This window comes from Tupaia chinensis, unplaced genomic scaffold, assembly GCF_000334495.1.
Source record: "Tupaia chinensis unplaced genomic scaffold, TupChi_1.0 Scaffold000545_1, whole genome shotgun sequence".
In the NCBI taxonomy this organism is placed as follows: Eukaryota; Metazoa; Chordata; class Mammalia; order Scandentia; family Tupaiidae; genus Tupaia; species Tupaia belangeri.
Genome location: NW_006160057.1, coordinates 2,523,900 through 2,545,360, shown reverse-complemented (window position 1 = coordinate 2,545,360; position 21,461 = coordinate 2,523,900). Strand labels below are relative to the sequence as shown.

Here is a 21,461-nt window from a genome sequence, read left to right as displayed (position 1 = left end):
ATGACTGATTCCAGGCTTGGGAAAGGAAGTGTATAAGATAACTTGGAACATGTTGTCACATCAGAAAGATAGGAGTTACTAAAGATAACTGGGGTTTATCAAGGATTCAAAAGCCAACTTGAAGAGGATCGCACTGGTCAAAGGTGAGAGAACTGACCACTGCTAAGAATAACAACTGCAATGGATGAAAACATGCTAAATTCATGAGCTAACAAAGGTTAAAGATAAAGATCGGCTCGTCACTTCTGAAGGACGCCAATACCTCGATTCGCTGCTTTGAAAACTAGTTTAAGAAAAAAGAGAGGAATCGAGTATTTATCTGGTCTCTGTTTTATAAACTGTACATCAAAGTCATCAAAAGCTGATGAAAAGAAGTGTCTTTCTAGAGGTTTCTAGTTACTGAGTGAAGAAGGAAGGACAGAATTAGAATAGCACCATCTGGCTCACCTCTAAGGTAAGGCTGGCTCTAGATAATGACCCTCTGTGCTATTAATATCACTAGAGGAAGTGTGACATGTTGCTTCTCATGAAAGCACACAAACCACCTAAGTCTAGCCTTTAAGATCAATCCTCCAGTTTTAAGGAAATGTAAGTATTGCAGTATGTAGGGAATATAGACGATAGAGGATCATATTAATTATTACCACATGAGCACAATGAGCAAAATCCAAAACGCAGAAAACTCTACAGGAGAAATGACCAGTTCTTTAACAAATGAACTACTGAAAAATAAAAAGAAGTTGTATCAACCAAGTCCAACATGTAAACCTTGTTTTATTCTTGATTTGAACAAATCAATCATAAAAAAACAGCTATTAGACAAAGCAGGGAATATTGAACAATGACTAGATATAACAAGAAATTATTGTTAACTTTTTAGAAGTTTGATAACAACATTATACTTATGTTTCCAAAAGGATAGTTATCTTTCAGAGATACACAGTGAAATAATGATAGATAAAATGATACGGTTAGGCTTTGCTTTGAGACAATGCAGTAGAGAGGAAGGTACAGTTATCGATAAAATAAGAGTGGCCATTGGTTGATGATTACTGTAGATGATAATGGCACTTAGGGTTCATGTAGTACTTCCTTACCTTCATGTTTGAAATTTTACACAGTAAAAAAAAAAGGTCTAATAACCTCATCTAAATTTGAAGGAAAATTTTATCACATGACAAAAAGATACTAAATGAAAATTTGTCATTTTTCACCAGAAATTAAATTTCTTAAACATTCCTAGTTTTGGGGCCAGCAGGTGGCATGGTGGTTAAGGTGTTAGACTCCCAAATGGTCGCCTGCGGTTTTAGTCCCAGACCTGGCAGCTTGCTTTCTCTCTCTCTCTCTCTCTCACTGTCTCTCTCTGGTGAGTGCATGTGCCATACATCAAATTTAAAAAAAAAATAAAATAATTCTCTTCTTTAAAAAGAAAAATTCCTGGGAGCTGGCAGGTGGCATGGTCATTATGGGTGCTGGACTCCCACATGGCTGACCCCATGTTTGAGTCCTGGACTTGGCAGCTTGCTTTCTCACTCTCCCTCTCTTTCTCTCTCTCTTGCTTTGTCCCTCTCTGGTCAAATTAAAATAAATAAAGTTGAATAAAATAGTTCTTGAAAAAAGAAGAGAAAAATTCCTAGTATCTTAAAAATGCACATTACCAGGGCCAATAGATGGCAGGGTGATTGGGGAGCTGGACTCCCATGTGGCCAACTGTGGTTCAAGTCCCAGGCCTGGCAGCTTGCTTTCTCACTCTCCCTCTCTTTCTCTCTCTCTCTCTGATCAAAATTAATAATAATAATAATTAATTCTTTTTTAAAAATGCATATTACCTGGTCACAGCAAACACTTTGTATGTTATACTCGAACTTTCAGGTGGAGCTGGTAGCTGGTACTTGCAAAACAGTGTATCACATTCCCAGGCAAAGATGGAATTATCTTTAAAACAGCTGAGGATGGTATTACTTAATGGCAGAAAGAAAACCTTAAGAGGGAAAGACAAGGTTAATTTTTACATAAGGTTCATCCATACAGTCTTCTTTAAGTTTAATATTATATAAGTAGTCAATTTTTCTTTTTTTTAAATTATTTTCTTGGGACCAGCAGTTGGCATAATTGCTATGTTGCTGGACTCCCATGTAGTCGACTGCAGTTCGAGTCCCAGACCTGGCCCGGTGGCTTAACTTCACGCCGGGTGTGTGTGTGCGTGCCCAAGATCCTGAGAGGAGAATGGAGGAGAAGGGATTGCATAGTAGGTCATCCCCCTGGAGGGCGATTTCTCGCTTTCTGTCTCTCTGTCTCTCTCTGTATTTCTGGTGAGCGCATGCACCCTATAGCAAAAACCTCTCCAAAAATTTTTTTTTCCTTTAAACTGAAGAAAAATACATTTATAATACATGACAGAGGATAATACTACATGTATAAATAATTTTAATATTATAAACTAAAAAAAAGACAGTAAACTTCAAATAAATAGATGTTGATAATAATAAGGCAATTAACAAAATTTTTTTAAAAAATTTAAAACTGTCATCTTATATTAAAAGATTCAAATGAAAAATGAGATACCATTTGAATGTCAACTTTGTGTAAAAAATGATGTATATATGCATATACATATTACATAAACACTAACATATTTATAAATTACAAATGAACATAAGTACTATATAAAATACTAACTACGGACCAATGTTAAAAAAAATACTTAACGTTAGTGAAAGTGCAGGGAAAGCACATTGTCATACACTGCAGCTGGGAGCAAGAATTGGTTACAGGGACTATAAAGGCCTTAGTCACATCTCTCTCTTGAACTAGACCATTTACTTCTAACAGACCTTTGGAAATAAGTGACAAAAAACTTTAAAAATAAATGTACATAAATGTATGTTAAGCATTATTTACAAGTATAAAAAACTGAAAATGTATATATATATTTAAATTTTAGTAGAGATTCAACTTATTTAATGGACAACTGAGAATGAAATTGACAGCAAGGTTCAAAATGTCATCATTTGGGGCCAGCACGTGGCATGGTGGTTAGAGCGCTAGACACCCACATGGCCAACTATGGTTTGAATCCCAGACCTGGCAGTTTCCTTTATCATTTTCTCTCTCTCTTTCTCTCGTTCTCTCTTTCTGTGGTCAAATGAAAAACAATAATAATAATGACAATGAATAAAATAATTCTTTTTTAAAAATGTCACCATTTTATTCTAATTTCCATTTTTCTATTACATAAAAGCACCCAACAATTGCTTTCTTTTGATAATACAAAAATCTTAATTGGGATTGACTAACATTTTTTCATAAAAGCTTTGATGGCCTGAAATCTAGTTTTGTGTGTGTCTGTCATCGGGACAACACACACACACCGGGTTGTCGAAAAAGTCATGTCGTACTTGTTCTGTTTTTCTATGCAAAATGAATGTGTCATGACTTTTCCAACGACCCAAGATATAATGGACTGTGGACATACTGGTTAATTAAACAATCTGCTCAAGATTAATGTCAGTAAGACATGATACTAAATGCTAATTCACTACATCAAATGATGATAGATCAGAAAAGGGACCAACCCATTGCTCAGTTCTGACCTTGCTCACTTTGCCAAGGACAGTAGCTGGTTCACCTCTGGCTAACAGCTTCACTGTTAGGAAGGTTTATAATATGAAAGCCTTATAGGAAGGAATTTACATGGAATACATTACGATCTGTAATGAATGCATTAAAAGTGTTATAAAACCGATGTCACAAGTGACTTAGAAAATTCTTCTTTTAATTAGCAGTCACTTTTCTAGAAAAGTAATAAGTTTATTCCTATGGGGAGAAGCAAAAGCTTAAAAGTTAATGAGCATCAACTGCTATTTTTAGGGGAATAGCTGTGATAGATTATTGCCTGTATGATTATTCATTACTAGATTTGTGATTTTAATTGGCAGATTTTAATGATTATAAAATTGTTCCTAATGAACCATGTCATTATTATTTAGATATAGTGTCACTTCTTAACAAATACACAAGAACTCAGGAAAAACTTTAAAAATACTAACCAAATGTACTTTGGGGAGTTGGCTCAAAGATGGGGCTGCAGCTTTTCTTTTTTGGAGAGGTTTTTACTATAAGGGCGCGTGCGCTCACCAGAAAGACAGAGGAGAGACAGAAAGCGAGAAATTACCCCCCAGCGGGGACGGTCACGCCGCAATCCCTTTTCCTCCATTCTCTTCTCGGGATCTTGGGCACGCATGCACACATGCCCGGCGTGAGTTTAAGCCACTGAGTCCGGGGCTCGAACCACAGTTGACTACATGGGACTCTAGGGACATAGCCATTACGCCAACTGCTGGGCCCCCAGGGTTGCAGTTTTTCAATTGTATTTGGTTGTCTGAAAAATTGTGACACATTTTCTCTATGCAAAAGTGAGTCATGGCTTTTCCGGCAACCCAACACAACGTTAAAATCCCAATTTTTTCAATTCAGTTTTAAGAGGTGTATGAGCTCTTTCCAAAGTACAAGAACTTCAGGATAGAGACCAGCAGATGGTGTAATGGTTACGTCACTGGACTCCCACATGGTCGACCATGGAACCGGACCTGGCGGCTTGAACCTCACACTGGGCATATGTGCGTGCATGCCCAATATCCTGAAAGGAGAATGGAGGAGTAGGGACTGCAGTGTGGCCATCCCTCCTTGCGGGTGACTTCCTAATTTTTGTCTCTCTGTCTCTCCAAGGAATGCACTCACCCTATAGCAAAACTCTCTCTCTAAAAACAAAATCCTTTGCGATCAGGCCCAGCCACAGTGGCACAGGCAGTGCCTCCACTTGAAAGGCTGGAGGTCAAATGGGAGGCCAGAGTTCAGTTTCTGGGCCAACCTCAAATCACTGGGCACCATCATGCATGCCTGTTACCCCAGGGAATTGAAAGGCTGAGGTAGGAAGAGATCATGACACAGTAAGAATCTCAAAAATATCGCTCTCTGTCTATCTACCTTTCCCCTTCTTTCTCCCTCCCTCCTCTCTAAGAAAAATAAATGTTCATCAATAAATTAATGCCCAAAACATCAACAAAAAACAAAACACTAACATGTTAAAATCAAAGATCCATCACTCTTTCTTTATCCGAAACCCTTGGAACTAGATGTGTTTCAGAATGCAGAATGATTTCTGACTTCAGAGAGAGAACATAACACGTATTCTGTAACATCACAGTAGAACCCCAGGGACCCAGAGCGACACCTCATACTCAAGTAGTGATGTTTCAGCCTTATGTCAATTCAGTTCAGATTTTGCTGTCAAGTAAATTCAGGGCAGATTGTATTTTGCCACTGAGTTATTCAAATGCTTTTGGGTTTTTGAATTGTAAATGAGGGGATGTGTACTTATATAATATAGTTCAAAAGAAAAAGAATATAGTTACCTTACAGCTTTTTTTTTTTTTTCAATTCCCAGAGAGTGCATGCACTTGCCAGAGAGAAAGAGGGAGAGCAAGCACCCCCACGACTGAACATGGTCATGTCATAATCCTTTTCCTCCACTGCATCAGGATTTGGGGTATGTATGCACACATACCTGACATGTTTTTCAAGACACCAGGGTTGGGATTCCAACTGTGGTTAGCCATCTAACTAACTCCCTATGCACAGGGTTTAACCACTGTCACCGGGGGCCAGGCTGCCTTACAGCTTTTAAAGAATTTATCTAATTGTAGTGAGATAATCCCATAACAGAGCTTAATTAATGATGTGGATGGGCCTGGAACTCACAATAGCCCAAGGCTGACCACTGCCATTCAGGCCTCTGTGCCTCTGTGAATTCCCTGCCTCTGCCTCTCGCCCTCTGAAGTGATAAAACAATCTGAGACCTTGAGAAGCCGAACATGGGCTTATCTGACCTTTTCTTCTGAGAACAAACTCTGGGCTGCATCTTCCTAATGGGCTGCTTCTTCCTGATAGGCTACCCTTAGCCCACTGGAAACTACCCCTCCCCAACTTCCTGATAAAAGACTATGCTCAACACCCAAGCGGGGCTGAAGATGCTGCCTGCTAACTCCTCCACACCTGCCAGCCTATTAAAGAGTTACCCCTATCTCTCTGGAGTGCTGCCTTTTTGGTCCCAGGTTCGTGTCCCAAGTCCTCTCTGTACACAGTGGGCGTGCATACGCATGCCCATCCATGATCCAGGCTGGCTGAAGCCGGGGGTGGTGGGAGTGAGTTGCAGTGTGAATACTATACTAGGTGCCTGTCTGTCTTTTCATGAGGAAAAAAAAAAAAAAACTTAACAAAACAAAAAAAGCAGCAGTTGCAATTTTACTAAACACTTACTACACAGCCAACACCAGGCTAAGGGCTTTGCATAGATTGTCACATCTGATGCTGACATCAGTCCCTGAGTTATTTTCATCTCACACATAAAGTAATAAATACCTTGTCCAAAATGTTTAACATGAATCTATTCAAGTCTTTTAGACTTAATGTCTACTTTACAAGAAATGCAGGGAGGAAAAAAAAAAGAAAAAAACAAGTTAAATAACGATGATGAAACAGTAAGACAAATCTTAAATGTGGGGCAGTTCCCAAGATAACTGGCCTGATCTCTCCCAAAAATTAATGTCTTGAGAAAAAAAAAAGAGAAGTCTGTTTTACACTAAAAGAGCCATCGTAAAAGGAGCGTCATAGCAGACACAGAGAGTTACTTCAATGTTTCTTGTGGCATCAAAATAAACAGAAGTTTTATTTAAAATATAGAATAAAAAACTAGAATAAAAATATAAGTTCAGTAAAATTTTGATGAAAGTTTTAGGCCCAGCCTGATGACATAGTGCGCAGTGGACGGGACTGTAGTGCTGGAAGCCACGTGGCTGACTCTGGTTCAGATCCTTGGCCATGTCAACCTAAAATGCATTGGGGCTTGGGGAACAGGGCAGCAGGCATGCCCAGGATCCTAGAGTGAGTGGATGGTGTCTGACCAGACCCTGTTAAGGGTACTTCACTGTCTTTCTCTATTTCTTTTCCTCTCTCATGCACATACACATTCTCTACTGTGAATTTATTATTTTTTTTAAATTTAGGTTTTTGGGGAAGTAAGGTAGCATGGTGGTTATTAAGGCAGTTAGATCCCGCATGGCCGACTACATGGTTTGGGTCCTGGATGCTTTGGCTTGAAAAACATGCAGGGTGCACAGGCGTACATGCCCAGGAGCGTAGAAGAAAAGGAACTGTGGCATGGTCATCCCCCGGAGGTGCTTTCTAACTCTCTCTCTGTCTCCAGGAAGCACATGCGCCCTATGGCATGCATAAATGAATGAATGTTTGGCATACACTGATAAAGCTGTTCAGCAGGTAGCACGTGCTGGTAGATGCTGCTGCTTGGCAGGCTGAGGCCATGTGGGAGGCCTGGGTTTGATTCCTCGCCCATCCTAAAAGCTGGGCATGGCAGCACATGCCTGTAACCCCAGCTGTTCTGGAGGTTCCTGTCTTTGCTCAGAGGATCACAACAGAGCAAGACCCTATCTTTTAAAAAAAATGTTCGGGGGAACCAGCAGTTAGCGTAATGGCTATGTCGCTGGATTCCCACGTAGTCGACCGCGGTTTGCGTCCCAGACCCGGTGGCTTAGAACTCACACTGGGCGCGTGTGTGTGCGTGCCCAAGATCCCGAGAGGAGAATGGAGGAGAAGGGACTGCGGCATGACCATCCCCCCTGGGGGGTGATTTCTCTCTTTCTGTCTCTGTGTCTCTGTCTGTCTGGCAAGCGCACACGCCCTAAAGCAAAAACCTCTCAAAAAAAAAAAAGTTCGAGACCAGCAGATGGCGTAATGGTTACATCGCATGGTCAGTCGTGGTTTGAGTCCTGGACCCAGTGGCTTGCATTCCGGGCCCGTGTGCATGCACAAGATCCCAAGAGAAGAATGAAGGAGGGGGGACTGCAGCATGGCCATCCTTCTTAGGGGGTGATTTCCCACTTTCTGTCTCTCTGTCTCTGTCTGTCTGCTGTGTGCACTTGCCCTATAGCAAAAAAAAAAAAAAATCTCTAACAAAACAAACACAAATGTTTGACTTTTGAGATTAGGTTACTTGAGCCATCAGGTGGCACGTTGGTTAAGGCCCTACTCCCACATGTCCGACCAATGCCGAGTCCCAGACCTGGCAGCTTGCTTTCTCACTTCCCTTTTTGTCTTTCTCTGTCTCTCTCTCTGGTCAAATTTTTAAAAATAATAATTATGATAAATAAAATAAAATAAAAAGATTAGGTTACTTATAACAGGTTATTTCTTATTTTCAGTAGTATAAGCCAGGAGTGGTAACCATCTAGCCCACCTCCCATTTTTGTATAGCGCAAGAACTAAGGATGGTCCAACCTCTTCAAATAGTTATATAATTTTGCTCATGGCCTGCAAAACCAAAAATATTTATTATTTGGTCTCTTTAAGAAAATGCTTGCTGGGCCAACAGGCAGCATGGTAGTTGTGGTACTAGACTCCCACATGGCCAACCACGGTTCAGGTCCCAGACCTGACAACTTGCTTTCTCACTTTCTCTCTGTGTCTCTCTCTGGTAAATGCATAAGCTCTATAGTAAATTAAAAATTAATAATAATAATAAAAAATAAATAAATAAAAATGAATCATTCTTTTTTGAAAAGAAAGAAAATGCTTGCTGGTAATTTACCAACGTCAGTGTTCTACTACTTTAGAACATGCACAAATGTTCTACTTACGAGCACAAATCACACTACACATACATTTTCTACATTAAATTTTATTCTTATGTCACTAATCTTTGGAGTGTTGTTTTTAAATCTGTAATACCTGAATGTCCAAGCAAGGTTAGTACTGGCGACCATTCAGTGTATGCTCATTTTAATTTCATGGTAAAAAGAACAGATGGTTTTTGTGTCATTGTTTCATAACTATTTCCATTGTGACTTCAACTCCCAGTGCTCTCTTCTCTGGAGTTTAAAATTCAATTTAAGTACTAAGGCAATTAAAGAAGAAAAGACCTACTAAGACATTTGGCCTAAATCCCTATTGAGTAAGCTGGCTACAACTTTTCTCTCTTAATTATTAAAGGCACACTAAAGAACTCGGGTTTCCATGGACACAACAAAAGAAAGTTTTGGTTGAAAGGCATTGCTAGACCTCTCCCTATGAATAGCCATGAAATTAAAAGCAGTACTACACATACACTGTAACCTAAAGCAAAATAATTACATGGGGTACTCAGATATTTCAGAAAATCATATTTAGTAAATCATATAGGGACAAATTGGAATTTTAAGAACAAAAGAAATAGTTTTTAAAAAATACATATTTATATCATTGAATACTAACCACCAATACTAACGAACAAATAAATGACTGATACATACAACATGGGCAACTCGCAGAAACATTGTGCTGAGTAACAAAAGCCTTATAGAAACCATTACTGAATATACGTACTTGCATGAAAATTTAGAGCAAGCAAACCAATGTACGGTGAAGACACATCAGAATACTGCTTACTGAGGAAGGGCTATAAGAAACTTTCTGAGCGGATGGCAATGATCGGGCAGGATGTACAGGTGTAGACATTTATCATACTAAGCAAATGAACACTTAAGACCTACGCATTTCATTCTATATAAATTTTACATGGACAAATATTGGACCTAGTCAATTCGATGCAGGCTTCAGTATTTAGGAGGAAGTACACTGATACCTGCACTTTACTTTAAAATAGGTACACGCAGGGGGCCAGCAGGTTACGTGGTGGTGAAGGCACTGCATTCCACATGGTCAAGTCTGCAGTTTGAGTCCTAGACCCAGCAGTTTGAAAAAACACAACAGCGTGTGTGCATGTGTGCCCAAAATCCCAAGAGGGGAATGAAGGAAAAGGTACTACAGTATGGCCATTCTCCCAGGGGCTGATATCTCACTTTTTCTCTCCAGCAAGCACAAGCACCCTACCGCAAAAATTCTTAAAACAAAACAAAATACACACACACACACACACACACACACACACACACACAGAATTAACGAACACAGAGTCAGAGAGATGGCTAGATCCACCCTATAACAGTATTGTTTCATGCAGTAAAGCATAGTACAGTGACACGTTAATGGAGGATCTAGATGGTGGGTGTGCATATTTTCACTTTCAAATTCTTACAGGTGTGCTGGATGTTTAAATTTTTTCCTAAGTAATGTTGGGGGTTAAAAACTAAAACAAACCTTAGGACCAGCAGTTAGTGTAATGGCTATGTCGCTGGACTCCCATGTAGTTGACCGCAGTTAGCGTCCCCGACCCGGCGGCTTAAACTCACGCCGGGCGCGTGTGCGTGCGTGCCCAAGATCCCGGGAGGAGAAAGGAGGAGAAGGGATTGTGGCATGGCCATCCCCCCTGGGGGGTGATTTCTCACTTTCTTTCTCTGTCTCTCTCTGTCTTTCTGGCGAGCGCACGTGCCCTATAGCAAAAACCTCTCCAAAAAAAAAAAGAAAAAGAAAAAAAAAAAAACAACTAAAACAAACCTAAGCAACTTCTCTCAAACTCTCACTTCATGAGAGTTGAAGTTACACAGCTATAACATTTAAAAGCTCAGGAAGTTACAAAGCTATAGTTTCCTAGCCACGGGTATCTTTGTGTTGGCCACCTTGTTTTGCTTATTGCTGCCTTATATGAACACGGTTATGGAAGACAAAGTGAATCTTTACTCTTAACATGGTCTATAAACCCCGCTGACCCAGAAACAAGCCCGAGAAGCACAACGGGTGAGATACGGCCCCTCGCTGACCTTCTGTATACCCACAGACTGGCGGATATTCAGCTTTCTTTTTCTCTGAAAGGTGTCCAGGTCCCACAGCTGTGCTGTTTCCGAAGAAGTAGTAATGGCATATCTCCCTGACGCATGCACAGAGATCGAAGAGACGGATGATTCGTGTCCTCTCATCCAGCTGACGAGCTCCTTGGTGACTGTGGTAAAAAGGACATTGTCACACAGGCAAAACCCTATACATCTATCAATAACCCCGTATGTAAACACTCCACATGAACTGATTCACTGGATGGCTAGTTATTATATGAGTATCTTCCATCACCATCTACAAAAATGGAAGCCCACGACCAGTTGATAAGTGTACCGTGGAACATATTGGTAACATGTATGTCACAAAGTTATCAAGAGATGAGGTGACAAAGGGTTTGATTAGGAATAGCCTCAGGCCCAGCCTAGTAACACAGACAGTGGCAAACTAAACTACAGTTCTGGAGACTGTGAGGCTGCCCATGGGTTTGGATCCCCCCAGGCAGCCTGAAAAACACACTGAGTGTGTGCCACTCAAGCTGGGATGCGCTGGAGGGCTGGGGAATGAGGATCCCAGTGTGATGAACCCAAATTGAGGGTGCTCTCTCTCTCTCTCTCTCTCTCTCTCTCATGTGTTCATATGGGCTATCATGAGCAAAAATGAATAAACTTCAATGATAGCCTCAAATGCGATGCTAGAGAGTTTGGGCCTTCTCTTGTGGGTAATATTTTATGTGGAATGATACAATAGCTTGTCTGCTTTTGAAAGGACACTCCTTTTGAAAGGGGGCCAGCAGGTGGCATGGTGGTTAAGGTGCTGGACTCCCACATGGTAGACCGCCATTTGAGTCCTGGACCTGGCGGCTTGTTTTCTCACTTTCCCTGTCTCTGCCATGTGGGATCCAGCCACCTTAACCTTCACGCCACCTGCAGGCGCTCACTTTCCCTGTCTCTGCACATGGCCTATAACAAATGAAAATAACATTAGTAAACAAAATTAAATAATTATTTTTAAAGAAAATGAAAGAACACTTTGAGGATATATGGTGAATACATTGAAAGAAGGGAAGATATTGGAGAAGACTGTTGCTATAATAATCCAGGCAGGAGTTAAGGAGGGCCTAAACTAAGAAAGTGGCGATGGAAAAAGGAATAAATTCAAGAGCTGTTAAGGAAAAATATCCAAGGACTTAGTGATCAGGTTGATATACTGAGACAAAGGAGGAGTTAAGACTCCCGTGTTTCTAGTTCAGTTACATAAACGGATGGTAATACCATTAACTGGTGTAAGAAACACATGAGAAGCAGGTCGGCTCTGTGGTGCAGAGGTAATGCACTGCCAGGAGAACCCAGAGCCCACGTGGCAATCATGGTTCAAATCCCTGGTCCGTCAGCCTGAAACATGTCAGGTATGAGCTCAAGTGCTCAAGATCTGATGGCCCAGAGGACTGGAGGAAAGGGATGGCGGCGACCAGCCCCTGCAGAGGGTACTCATCTCTCTCTCTCACTCTCATGCGCACATGCTCTCTCGCGAATAAAGAAGGAGGGGGAAAACAGTTGACAAACTGTCAACTGGTTCAAAAATCCAAGTCTCGGAATCACTAGAAAAATCTAGGAGACTGAAAGAAGCAGTGAGAAGACAGGAGAATAGAGAGCGGTTATTAGCATGAAGGCTAACGGAAGACTCAAAGTAAGCCCAAGTGTTAAATACTACTGAGAAGTAGGCTGAAAAGTGTGAAGAGGATTTAAAGAATTGGGGGTATGGTAGTTTGGGTGCTGAATCCCATATGGCCAACTCCATGGTTCGAGTGCCAGCAACTTACAAAACAGACTGGGATAAGGCCATAAGATGGCAGAGTGCCAGCAACTTAAAAAACAGACTGGGATAAGGCCATAAGATGGCATAGTAGTAAAGCACTGGACTTTAACATGGCCAACTGTGGTGTAAGTCCCAGAACCGGTAGCCACACCAGGGGTGTGTGTGTGTGTGTGTGTGTGCGCGCGCGCGCGCATGCCCCAAATCCCTAGAGTAGAATAGAGGAGAAAGGGCTCTACTGTCCTTTCTGGTCCTTTCTGCGGGGGGAGGGGGCGGTTCCTGACTTGGTCCGTCTCTCTGTCTCTCTCTGGCAAGCACATACCTCCTATGGCAAAAATCTGAAATAAATAAATTAAAAGTGTAAAAGAAAATAAAAAAGAATCAGGGGTTACTAATAACTTTGGAGAGAGGAGTCTTGGTAGCAAGAGCTGTCAGGAAGCACAAGTCTGAATTTGTTAAAAGATGCTATAAGGAAGCAGGGTTTGTCAGGAAAGGGAAAAAAACAAGGTCATTTGGGAGTTGGGGAATAGAGACAACATTTAAGAAAAAGGCTTGGCAGAACTGGCAGGTGGCGTGGTAGTTAAGGGTGCTAGATTCCCACATGGCTGACCATGGTTTGTGTCCCGGATCTGGCAGCTTGCCTTCTCACTTTCCCTTTCTCTCTCTTTCACTCTGTCCCTCTCTGATCAAATTTAAATGAATAAATAAATAAAGTTAAATAAAAAAAAATAATTCTTTTAAAAAATAAAAGAAAAGGGCTTTGTAGGAGGGGCTCAGTAAGACGGAAGAAACTAAAAAGATAGAACCACTGAGAAGAAAAGAGAAGAGAATGGTGGACTCAGGGAAACATTCACAGGTGAGTATAAAGAATTAAGTGTTTTAGAAATTTTGTCACAGCAGTGTTTGTAAGACCAAAAATGAGGAACGCTTTAAAAGTCCAGCAACAGGTAAGAGACTAAATAATTACGGCACTGTTAGCATCTACACAGTGAATGTTAGGTACTGATTTTAAATTCACTATTTGACTTTTTAATGAGGTAAAATGATTTTAATCTACTGAACTCTACATTCCCAATAGGAAAAAATTTAAATATGGTATAAAATAATAAGTTACATATTTGAAAAAGTTTTACTGTTGTATCTGTTCAGTAAGAAATTTGGCTTTCAAAGACAAGTCTGGCTTCTGGCCAGTCTCCAGGAAAGTAAACTCTAAAACCCTAGAATTTCCCAAGTGATGGGAATGTCTCTGTTATTCACAGGAGATCCCGCAGAGCACACCAGATAGTTTATGCTAAGGAGAAGAGTCAGGGTGAGGAATGGTCGTGCCAGAGAGAACCACGTGATCAGAAGGCTGGGGCTTTGGGACACTTGCTGGAAATAGAGGTCAACCATGTGAGTAATAATCCAATCAGCCGTGCCTAATGTAATGGAACCTCAGTAAAAACTCTGGACACTAAAGCTTGGGGAACTTCCTGTGTCAGCAATACTTGCTGTACTCAGATGACTACTGTCCCCGACGACAATGGAAGTTTCCCTTTGGAAGCCTCCTAGATTCCACCATTTGGTTCTAACTTGTACCCTTTTGCTACAATAAAACTGTATACACAGGAACCAGCAGATGGTGTAGTGGTTATGTCACTGGACTCCCATACAGTCAACCATGGTTCAAGTCCTGAATCCTATTGTTTAATACTCATGCCGGGCACGTGTGCATGCGTGCCTGAAGTCCTGAGAAGAATGAAGAAGGGATTGTGGCGTGGCAGTCCCCCACTGGAGGGGGGTGATCTCTTGCTTTCTGTCTCTCTGGCGAGCACACACACCCTACAGCAAAAATTTAACAAAAACTGTAAGCTGTAAGCACAATCGTAGTGCTTTCCGGAGTTCCGTGAGTTGTTCTAGTGAATTTTCTAACTGAAGGTGGCTGCGGAAGCCTCAATTTGCAGCAGCCAATCTGGAGTAAAGACGGTCCTAAGACCCTCAAGCTTATGAGTGGTATCTGCGGTTAGCACAGTCTTTGGGCAATGGCTTCCTCAAACTGTACAGATTGGTAACCTCTGCAGAATTTCAGTCTATATTTTACTCTCCTTCCAAAGACAAAGAGGAGGACTTCTTACCTGTATCGAAACATTTAATAGAATAATCAGCTAATGCCACAAGGAATTCAGACTTCCTGTGAAGATTAAAGGCCAGGGCTGTGCAAGCTTGAGCTGTTCGCTGAACAAGGTTAAACCTACGAAGAGATCGCTGCATTAGTGTCAAGGGTTCTTGCAATAACCGTATATTCTACAGAGGAGTCCTTAGAAAAGAAAGAACTGAAGCCCAGAAAAATAAGCTACCATCACGATGGGCCAAAAATAGATTAGGAAGGGTGCTTTGTTCTGTATTGTGGAGTTTGGATTTTATTCAAACAGAACAGGATGGCATAGTAAGTACATGATTCTGGGGACCAGCAGGTGGAGTAATTAATAGTTATGTCGCTGGACTCCCATACAGATGCCCGTGGTTTGAGTCTGGGATCCAGTGGCTTAAGAGCATGCTGGGGGTGTGTACGTGCATGCCCAGGGCTCCAAGAGGAGAATGGAGAAGGGAATGCAGTGTGGCCATCGCCCTGGGGGGGTGGGGGGTGATTTCTTGCTTTCTGTGTCTCGCTCTGGCTAGTGCACTCGCCCTATAGCAAAAAAAAAAAACCCCAAAAACAAAAAAACAAAAAAACAAAAAAACAACTGTTTCACTAAAAAAGGACAATTCTGGCAGCAATGGCAAATGGATGAAAAGCCAAGGAAGAAAAGGAGTAATTAAGAAAGCCACTACAGACAGGCTCAGTTAGAGCTCTGGGTACAAAATGGAAAGGACAAATAGAGATTTCATAAATCTAGGGAAGGAGACTGAATATGTATTAAACACAGGGTCGAGTACGAAAGATCAGAAATTCCTTGCGTGTAAAAGAAAGGTAATATATATCTAATAAGGTCAGTGTGATAATTAAATAAAATAATACATGGCGAGTTTTTTTTTGGAGAGGGTTTCACTATAGGGCGCGTGCGCTCGCCAGAAAGACAGAGAGATAGAAAGCGAGAAATCACCCCCAGGGGGGATGGCCACGCCACAATCCCTTCTCCTCCATTCTCCTCTCGGGATCTTGGGCACACATGCTCACGTGCCCGGCGTGAGTTTAAGCCATCAGGTCCGGGACTTGAACCACGGTCGACTACGTGGGAGTCCAGCGACATAGCCATTATGCTAACTGCTGATCCCACATGGTGAGTTCTTATTAAAATACTAGGCACAAAGCTAGACTTTAATCCACAAAAAAAAATTTTTTTTTTTTTTTTGGAGAGGTTTTTGCTATAGGGCACGTGAGCTCGACAGAGGGATGGTCACACCGCAATCCCTTCTCCTCCACTCTCCTCTCGGGGTCTTGGGCACGCATGCACACGTGCCCGGCGTGAGTTTTAAGCCACCGGGTCCGGGACACGAACCGTGGTCGACTACGTGGGAGTCCAGCGACATAGCCATTACACTAACTGCTGGTTCCCCCCCAAAAAAATGTTTTTAAGCTTAGACAAAAGAGGAACAAATTTATGGGGTAAGACACAAAAAGTCTGGTCTTACACATTGAATTGAAAGTCGTTTTAAAAAGCTGGCAGGCGTCACCATGTAGTGTGGTAGTTAAGATGCTAGGCTACCGCATGGTCAACCACGGTTCCAGCCCTGGACCTGGTGGCCTCACAGTCACACCAGACACATGTACGTGCATACCCAAAATCCTGAGCAGAGAACAGAGGAGAAGGGACTGCAGCACGGGTATCCCCTCTACGGGGGAGGGGGTGATTTCTCACATCCTCTCTCTGTCTCTCTCTCATATGCTCCCCATGGCAAAAACCTTATAAAAAAGAAAATAATGTCCTTTGATGTCCAGATTATCTCCAGTATGGCCAGAGAGAGCTCATTCAAGCTGATACTTGCGTCCATTTGACAAAGTCCCATCATTCTTCAAACGATTTCTCCTTTCTGCCTACAGAATGTTACAGGTTCAGCCTGTATTTTCCCGGCCCCTGTTCTGAAGTAAGCCCTATGTGCAAAGATCCCTGATGCATTTTAGCAGAAAACAGTAATTAGAAAACAAGAACTCGGGACCAGTAGATGGCACGGTGGCTAAGGTGCTGGATGGCCAACCTGGTTTGAATTCCAGATCTGGCAGCTTAAAAATCACCTTGGACACAAGTGCATGCATGCCCAAAATCCCAAGAGGAGACCAACAGAGAAAGGATTGTGGCATGCCATCTTCCCAAGGTTAGGGGTGATTTCTCACTTTCCCTTCGTCTCTTTCCAGTAAACACATGCACCCTAAGGCAGAAATCTAAAAAAGAAAGAGAGAAAGAAAGGAAGGAAGGAAGGAAGGGAAGGAGGGAGGGAGGGAGGGGGGGAGTTTTTTTTGTTGTTGTTGTTGTTGAGAGGTTTTTGCTATAGGGCACATGTGCTCGCCAGACAGACAGAGAGAGACAGAGAGACAGAAAGTGAGAAATCACCCCTCTGGGGGATGGCCTTGCCGCAATCCCTTCTCCTCCATCCTCCTCTCTTGAGCGCACACGTGCCCATCGTGAGTTTAAGCCACCAGGTCCGGGACGCGAACTGCAGTCGACTCCATGGGAGTCCAGCGACATAGCCATTACGCTAACTGCTGGTCCCCATTCTAGTTTGTTTTTGTTTTCCATTCTAGTTATTTTTAATGTACCAATTCAGAGAAAGAATTGTTTGCTCAAAATGGATGAGAAATAAATAGAAAATAATAGAAAAAAACCTGCAACTTTTCTAGAAGAAATAGGGTACCAAAAAAAAAAAATCACCAAGTATTCTCATGATATATTAAATTACTAATAATTGAAAAGCTAGCACTTTGTGGGACCAGCAGTTAGTGTAATGGGTGTGTCACTGGACTCCCATGTAGTTGACTGTGGTTCCAGTCCCAGACCAGACCCAGTGGTTTAAACTCACGCAGGACACGTGCATGTGAGTGCCTAAGATTCTGAGAGGAGAATGGAGAAGGGATTGCAGCGTGGCTATACCCCTGGGGGGTGATTTCTCACTTTCTGTCTCTCTGTCTCTCTCTATTTTTCTGGCGGGCTCACATGCCCTATAACAAAAACCTCTCCGAGAAAACAAAACAAAACAAAAAAACTAGCACTTATCTGGCCAGCAGATGGCTCAAGAGTTACAAGGCTTGACTCTCACATGGTTGACTGTGGTTCAACTGTGGATCCATTGGCTTGCAAAGGACACTGGGCATGTGTGCATGCCTGCCCAAGATCCTAGGAGAAATCCCCCCCGGGGGGGGGGAATTTCCTCCCACTGTCTCCATCTCTCTCCAGTAAGTGCACATGTCCTATGGCAAAAAAATTCTTCAAAACAAAAAAAAAAACAACACATTCAACCGCCAAAAAATCTGAAACATATTCTATACATTTTCACGTCTTTATTCCTATGGTACTTAAGAAAACGTTTTGCAAGGTATTTGAAATACAGTAGAACTTAAATTCATCTGAATGAATAATGACTAGCAGGTACTAAAATAATCAGTGAATTAATAATTTTGTTATAGAAGACATCTATCAAAAATATCTTACCTGTTTCCATACAAGTCAAACACATAGATATTTCCTTGATGGTCCCCAGCAATTAAGCCATCACCTGAGCCATCAAAAGCCACATTCAGAAACCTTAGAACTTTGGGATGGTAATCTGAAGTGTTGTGAATGATATTCACAATTATTCTGTCAAAAGAGGAAGAAAGGAGGAAAAAATTACATTCCATGCCAAAGGTGTGGCTCTATGGTACAGCGGTAATGTACCGGATCCCACGTGACCAGTTAGGGTGAATTCCCAGCACAGTGAGCCTGAAACACGCAGAGGACGTGCTTGAGTGCCCAAGATCTGGGGAGGAAGGGGAATCACAGCGTGACCAGACCCGGGGGAGCGTGCTCATCTCTCAGTACACGCACACGCTCCATCATAAAGATGAAGAAAAAAAGAACTAACTGAACTCAATGTTCTAGGTCAAGGATTATGTGATATTATGAAAATTATGAAAGTTGTTATCAAAGTTGCTAGTGTTCATTTATTCATCAGATACTGACATGAACAAGCCAGGAGCTAAGAATAACCAAGAGACATGGGCCCTGTCCTGATGGAGGTTAAAGTTCAGTGGTAAAGACAGACATTTAAAAGCGAAACGCACACATAAACAGACTCAGACTGGTCAAGAGAGAGACCAGAGCGGATGAGACATTTTTTGTGACACTATAAAATGTTGCAAAGTGAATTAAGTGTTCCTGACCTTCACTTTCCTTTCTTTCTTTTTTTTGGGGGGAGAGAGGTTTTTGCTATAGGGATGCATGCGCTCGCCAGAAAGACAGCGACAGAGAGATAGAAAGTGAGAAATCAACCCCCCTGGGGGGGGGGGAATGGCCACACCGCAATCCCTTCTCCTCCATTCTCCTCTTGGGATCATCGGCACACACGCACACGTGCCTGGCGTGAGTTTAAGCGACTGGGTCCGAGCCTTGAACCGCGGTCAACCGCATGGGAGTCCAGCGACATAGCCATTATGCCAACTGCTGGTCTCTTCACTTTCCTTTCTGATACCTCTGCCACGGCACCCTGACAGGTGAACGCCGTAAGGAAGGACCACCACTTATTCCCTACCACAGCCAGTAAAGCCTTACATCTGCCCGACATACACAACTGGTACTGAGAATGTGCCTGCGGAATGAACGAATGCTTTAAGAAGTTATTCTTTTACAGTGGCATTAACGGGGCCACCAGGTGACGTAGCGGTTAAGGTGCTGGATGCCCAGCTGCCCGACCATGATTCAAATCTTGGACCAGTGGCTTGAAAATCATCTTGGGCGCATATGCGTGCACGCCAAAAATCCCAGGAGGAGAATGAAGGAGAAGGGGCTGTGGTGTGGCCATGTCCCTGGGGGGTGACTTCTCACTTTGCCTCTTACAGTCTCTCTCTAGGGAACACAGGTGGCCTAGGGCAAACACCTTAAACAAACAACCAAAAAAAAAATCACATTAATCATACTTCTATTCAAAAGATTAAGAACGAAAATTTATTTGGGGATTTTATCCTACAGAAACATGGCATGATTCAAAAGGAAATGAAAACGAAAAAGAATCTTACACTTTCAATAATACATACATGCACATGAAACAAAATAAAACAATGAAAGAAAAGGAAAACTACACTTAGGGTAGTTTGAATATGTCCCCCAAAGTTCATGCTCATTAACGAGATTAAGAGAGCATAAACTTGATTCAGTTACGATGTTGGAAAGGTGAGGACCAAGCTAGCCTCGTAGCACGGGGGTTAAGCGAAGTGTGAAGGGAACTAGATCCCAAAGGGCAAACTGAGGCTCAAATCCTGGCCTGGCAGCCTGACAATCATGCCAGGTATTGTGAGCATACAAGCCCCAAATCCTGATGGGATAAAGACATAAAGGGATGTGGCATGACCCCACCCCCCCCCTCTTCCTCTCTCTCTGGCAAGTACACACAACCTTTGAAAAAGAAAAAGAAAAAAAGACAGTGCCTCTGGGAAGAGGATTAAGGTCATTAGGACAAGGCTTCCATAGCTGAGTTCTGGTGAGTTAATGGAAAGAATAACAGAAAACAAACAGAAAACCAGAGAACACGGGAACACAGACTAGCTCTCCTGCCCTCTGCCATGCCGTGAGGCACCAGAGGTGACCCCTGACCACAGAGCTCCAAACTGAGGCAAGGGTGGTATTTACACAAACTCCAACTCTGGAAATGAAAAATCTGCAGAATTCTCACTTTAGACAAAATCTTTAATTCACTGGAGTTGATGACCCAGCAGTGTTGATAAAGAGGACTGACAGTCCCCAGAAACCCACGGGGTTGCTGGAACACAACCTAACATGTTTTGGGCATACACAGCTAGCAGCCAATTTGTTGAGGAACGTCCAGAGAATCAACAGAAAAATCTAGAACAAGAAATACACTGAAGCCAGTTGACAGGACACAGCAGCTGTGCAGTGCTCAGCCCTGCAGAGGCTGAAAGGGAAGGTCCTGGGTTCGTGTCCTGAGGTCTCTCTTACACACATATGCCAAGGACACTGGCAGGCTGAGACGGGGTGGATTATGGTGTGAGACCCCATCGGAGGTCCCTGTCCCTCTCTTTCTCATGGGAAAAACAAATACACTTTAAAAGAAAGAAACACATGTGTGAACTCAAGGGATGCACCCAAGTCTGTGAAGTCCTGGGGAGTTAAAAGTAGTAAGATCAGTCTGTGCGCAGCACTTGGAGCCCAAGTGGCACCCCTTGGGGCAAAGGCTGCCACTGAAGCCCTGCAGGAGAAGCTGAGCCCAGTAGGACAGATAATGGGGAACAGAAGGAAAAGCAGCGTGGTCTATGCTAGATGGGACCCCTGCACTGCAGAAGGTAACCCCTACCCCTACCAACACAAAAACTCAGAGAATGGTTAGTTTTGTTCCCCTACAGTCCCCAGCGCTTACAAGCATGCTTGGCACATAGTAGGGATTCAACAAAAGGTAGATGAATGTACGCGTGCCTGAATAGGGAGGTTGCTCTAAAGAGGGATAGACTGCGGCTTCTAGAAGGGTAGAAATGGACTGCCCTCCTTCCCCTGCAGCCCTACTTGGTTCTTTTCCAGATGCAATAGTTAAATATTTACTGAGCACCTACTCTGTGCCAGGGGTAGTACGGCTAATAAAGCAGGCCGAGTCCTGGCGCTCTCTAGAAGCGCAAATTCTCTTACACAAATCTGAGAATCTCTCCCTCCGGCTCCACGCTGTCTCCGACCACAGCAGACCCCAGAAGG

The 21,461-nt window shown here is 42.6% G+C and overlaps 1 protein-coding gene across 1 annotated transcript in view; it reads right to left on the bottom strand.

Annotated features, from left to right (window-relative positions):
• The window catches only part of TBC1D31 (TBC1 domain family member 31), a gene marked incomplete in the record, with an annotated part of 76,169 nt that overhangs the window by 54,201 nt on the left and 507 nt on the right, over positions 1-21,461 (bottom strand). Inside the window, 4 exon segments of the mRNA XM_014591233.2 lie at positions 1,830-1,981; positions 10,770-10,948; positions 14,709-14,824; positions 18,219-18,365. Of these exon segments, the coding sequence (XP_014446719.1) occupies positions 1,830-1,981; positions 10,770-10,948; positions 14,709-14,824; positions 18,219-18,365 (594 nt within the window).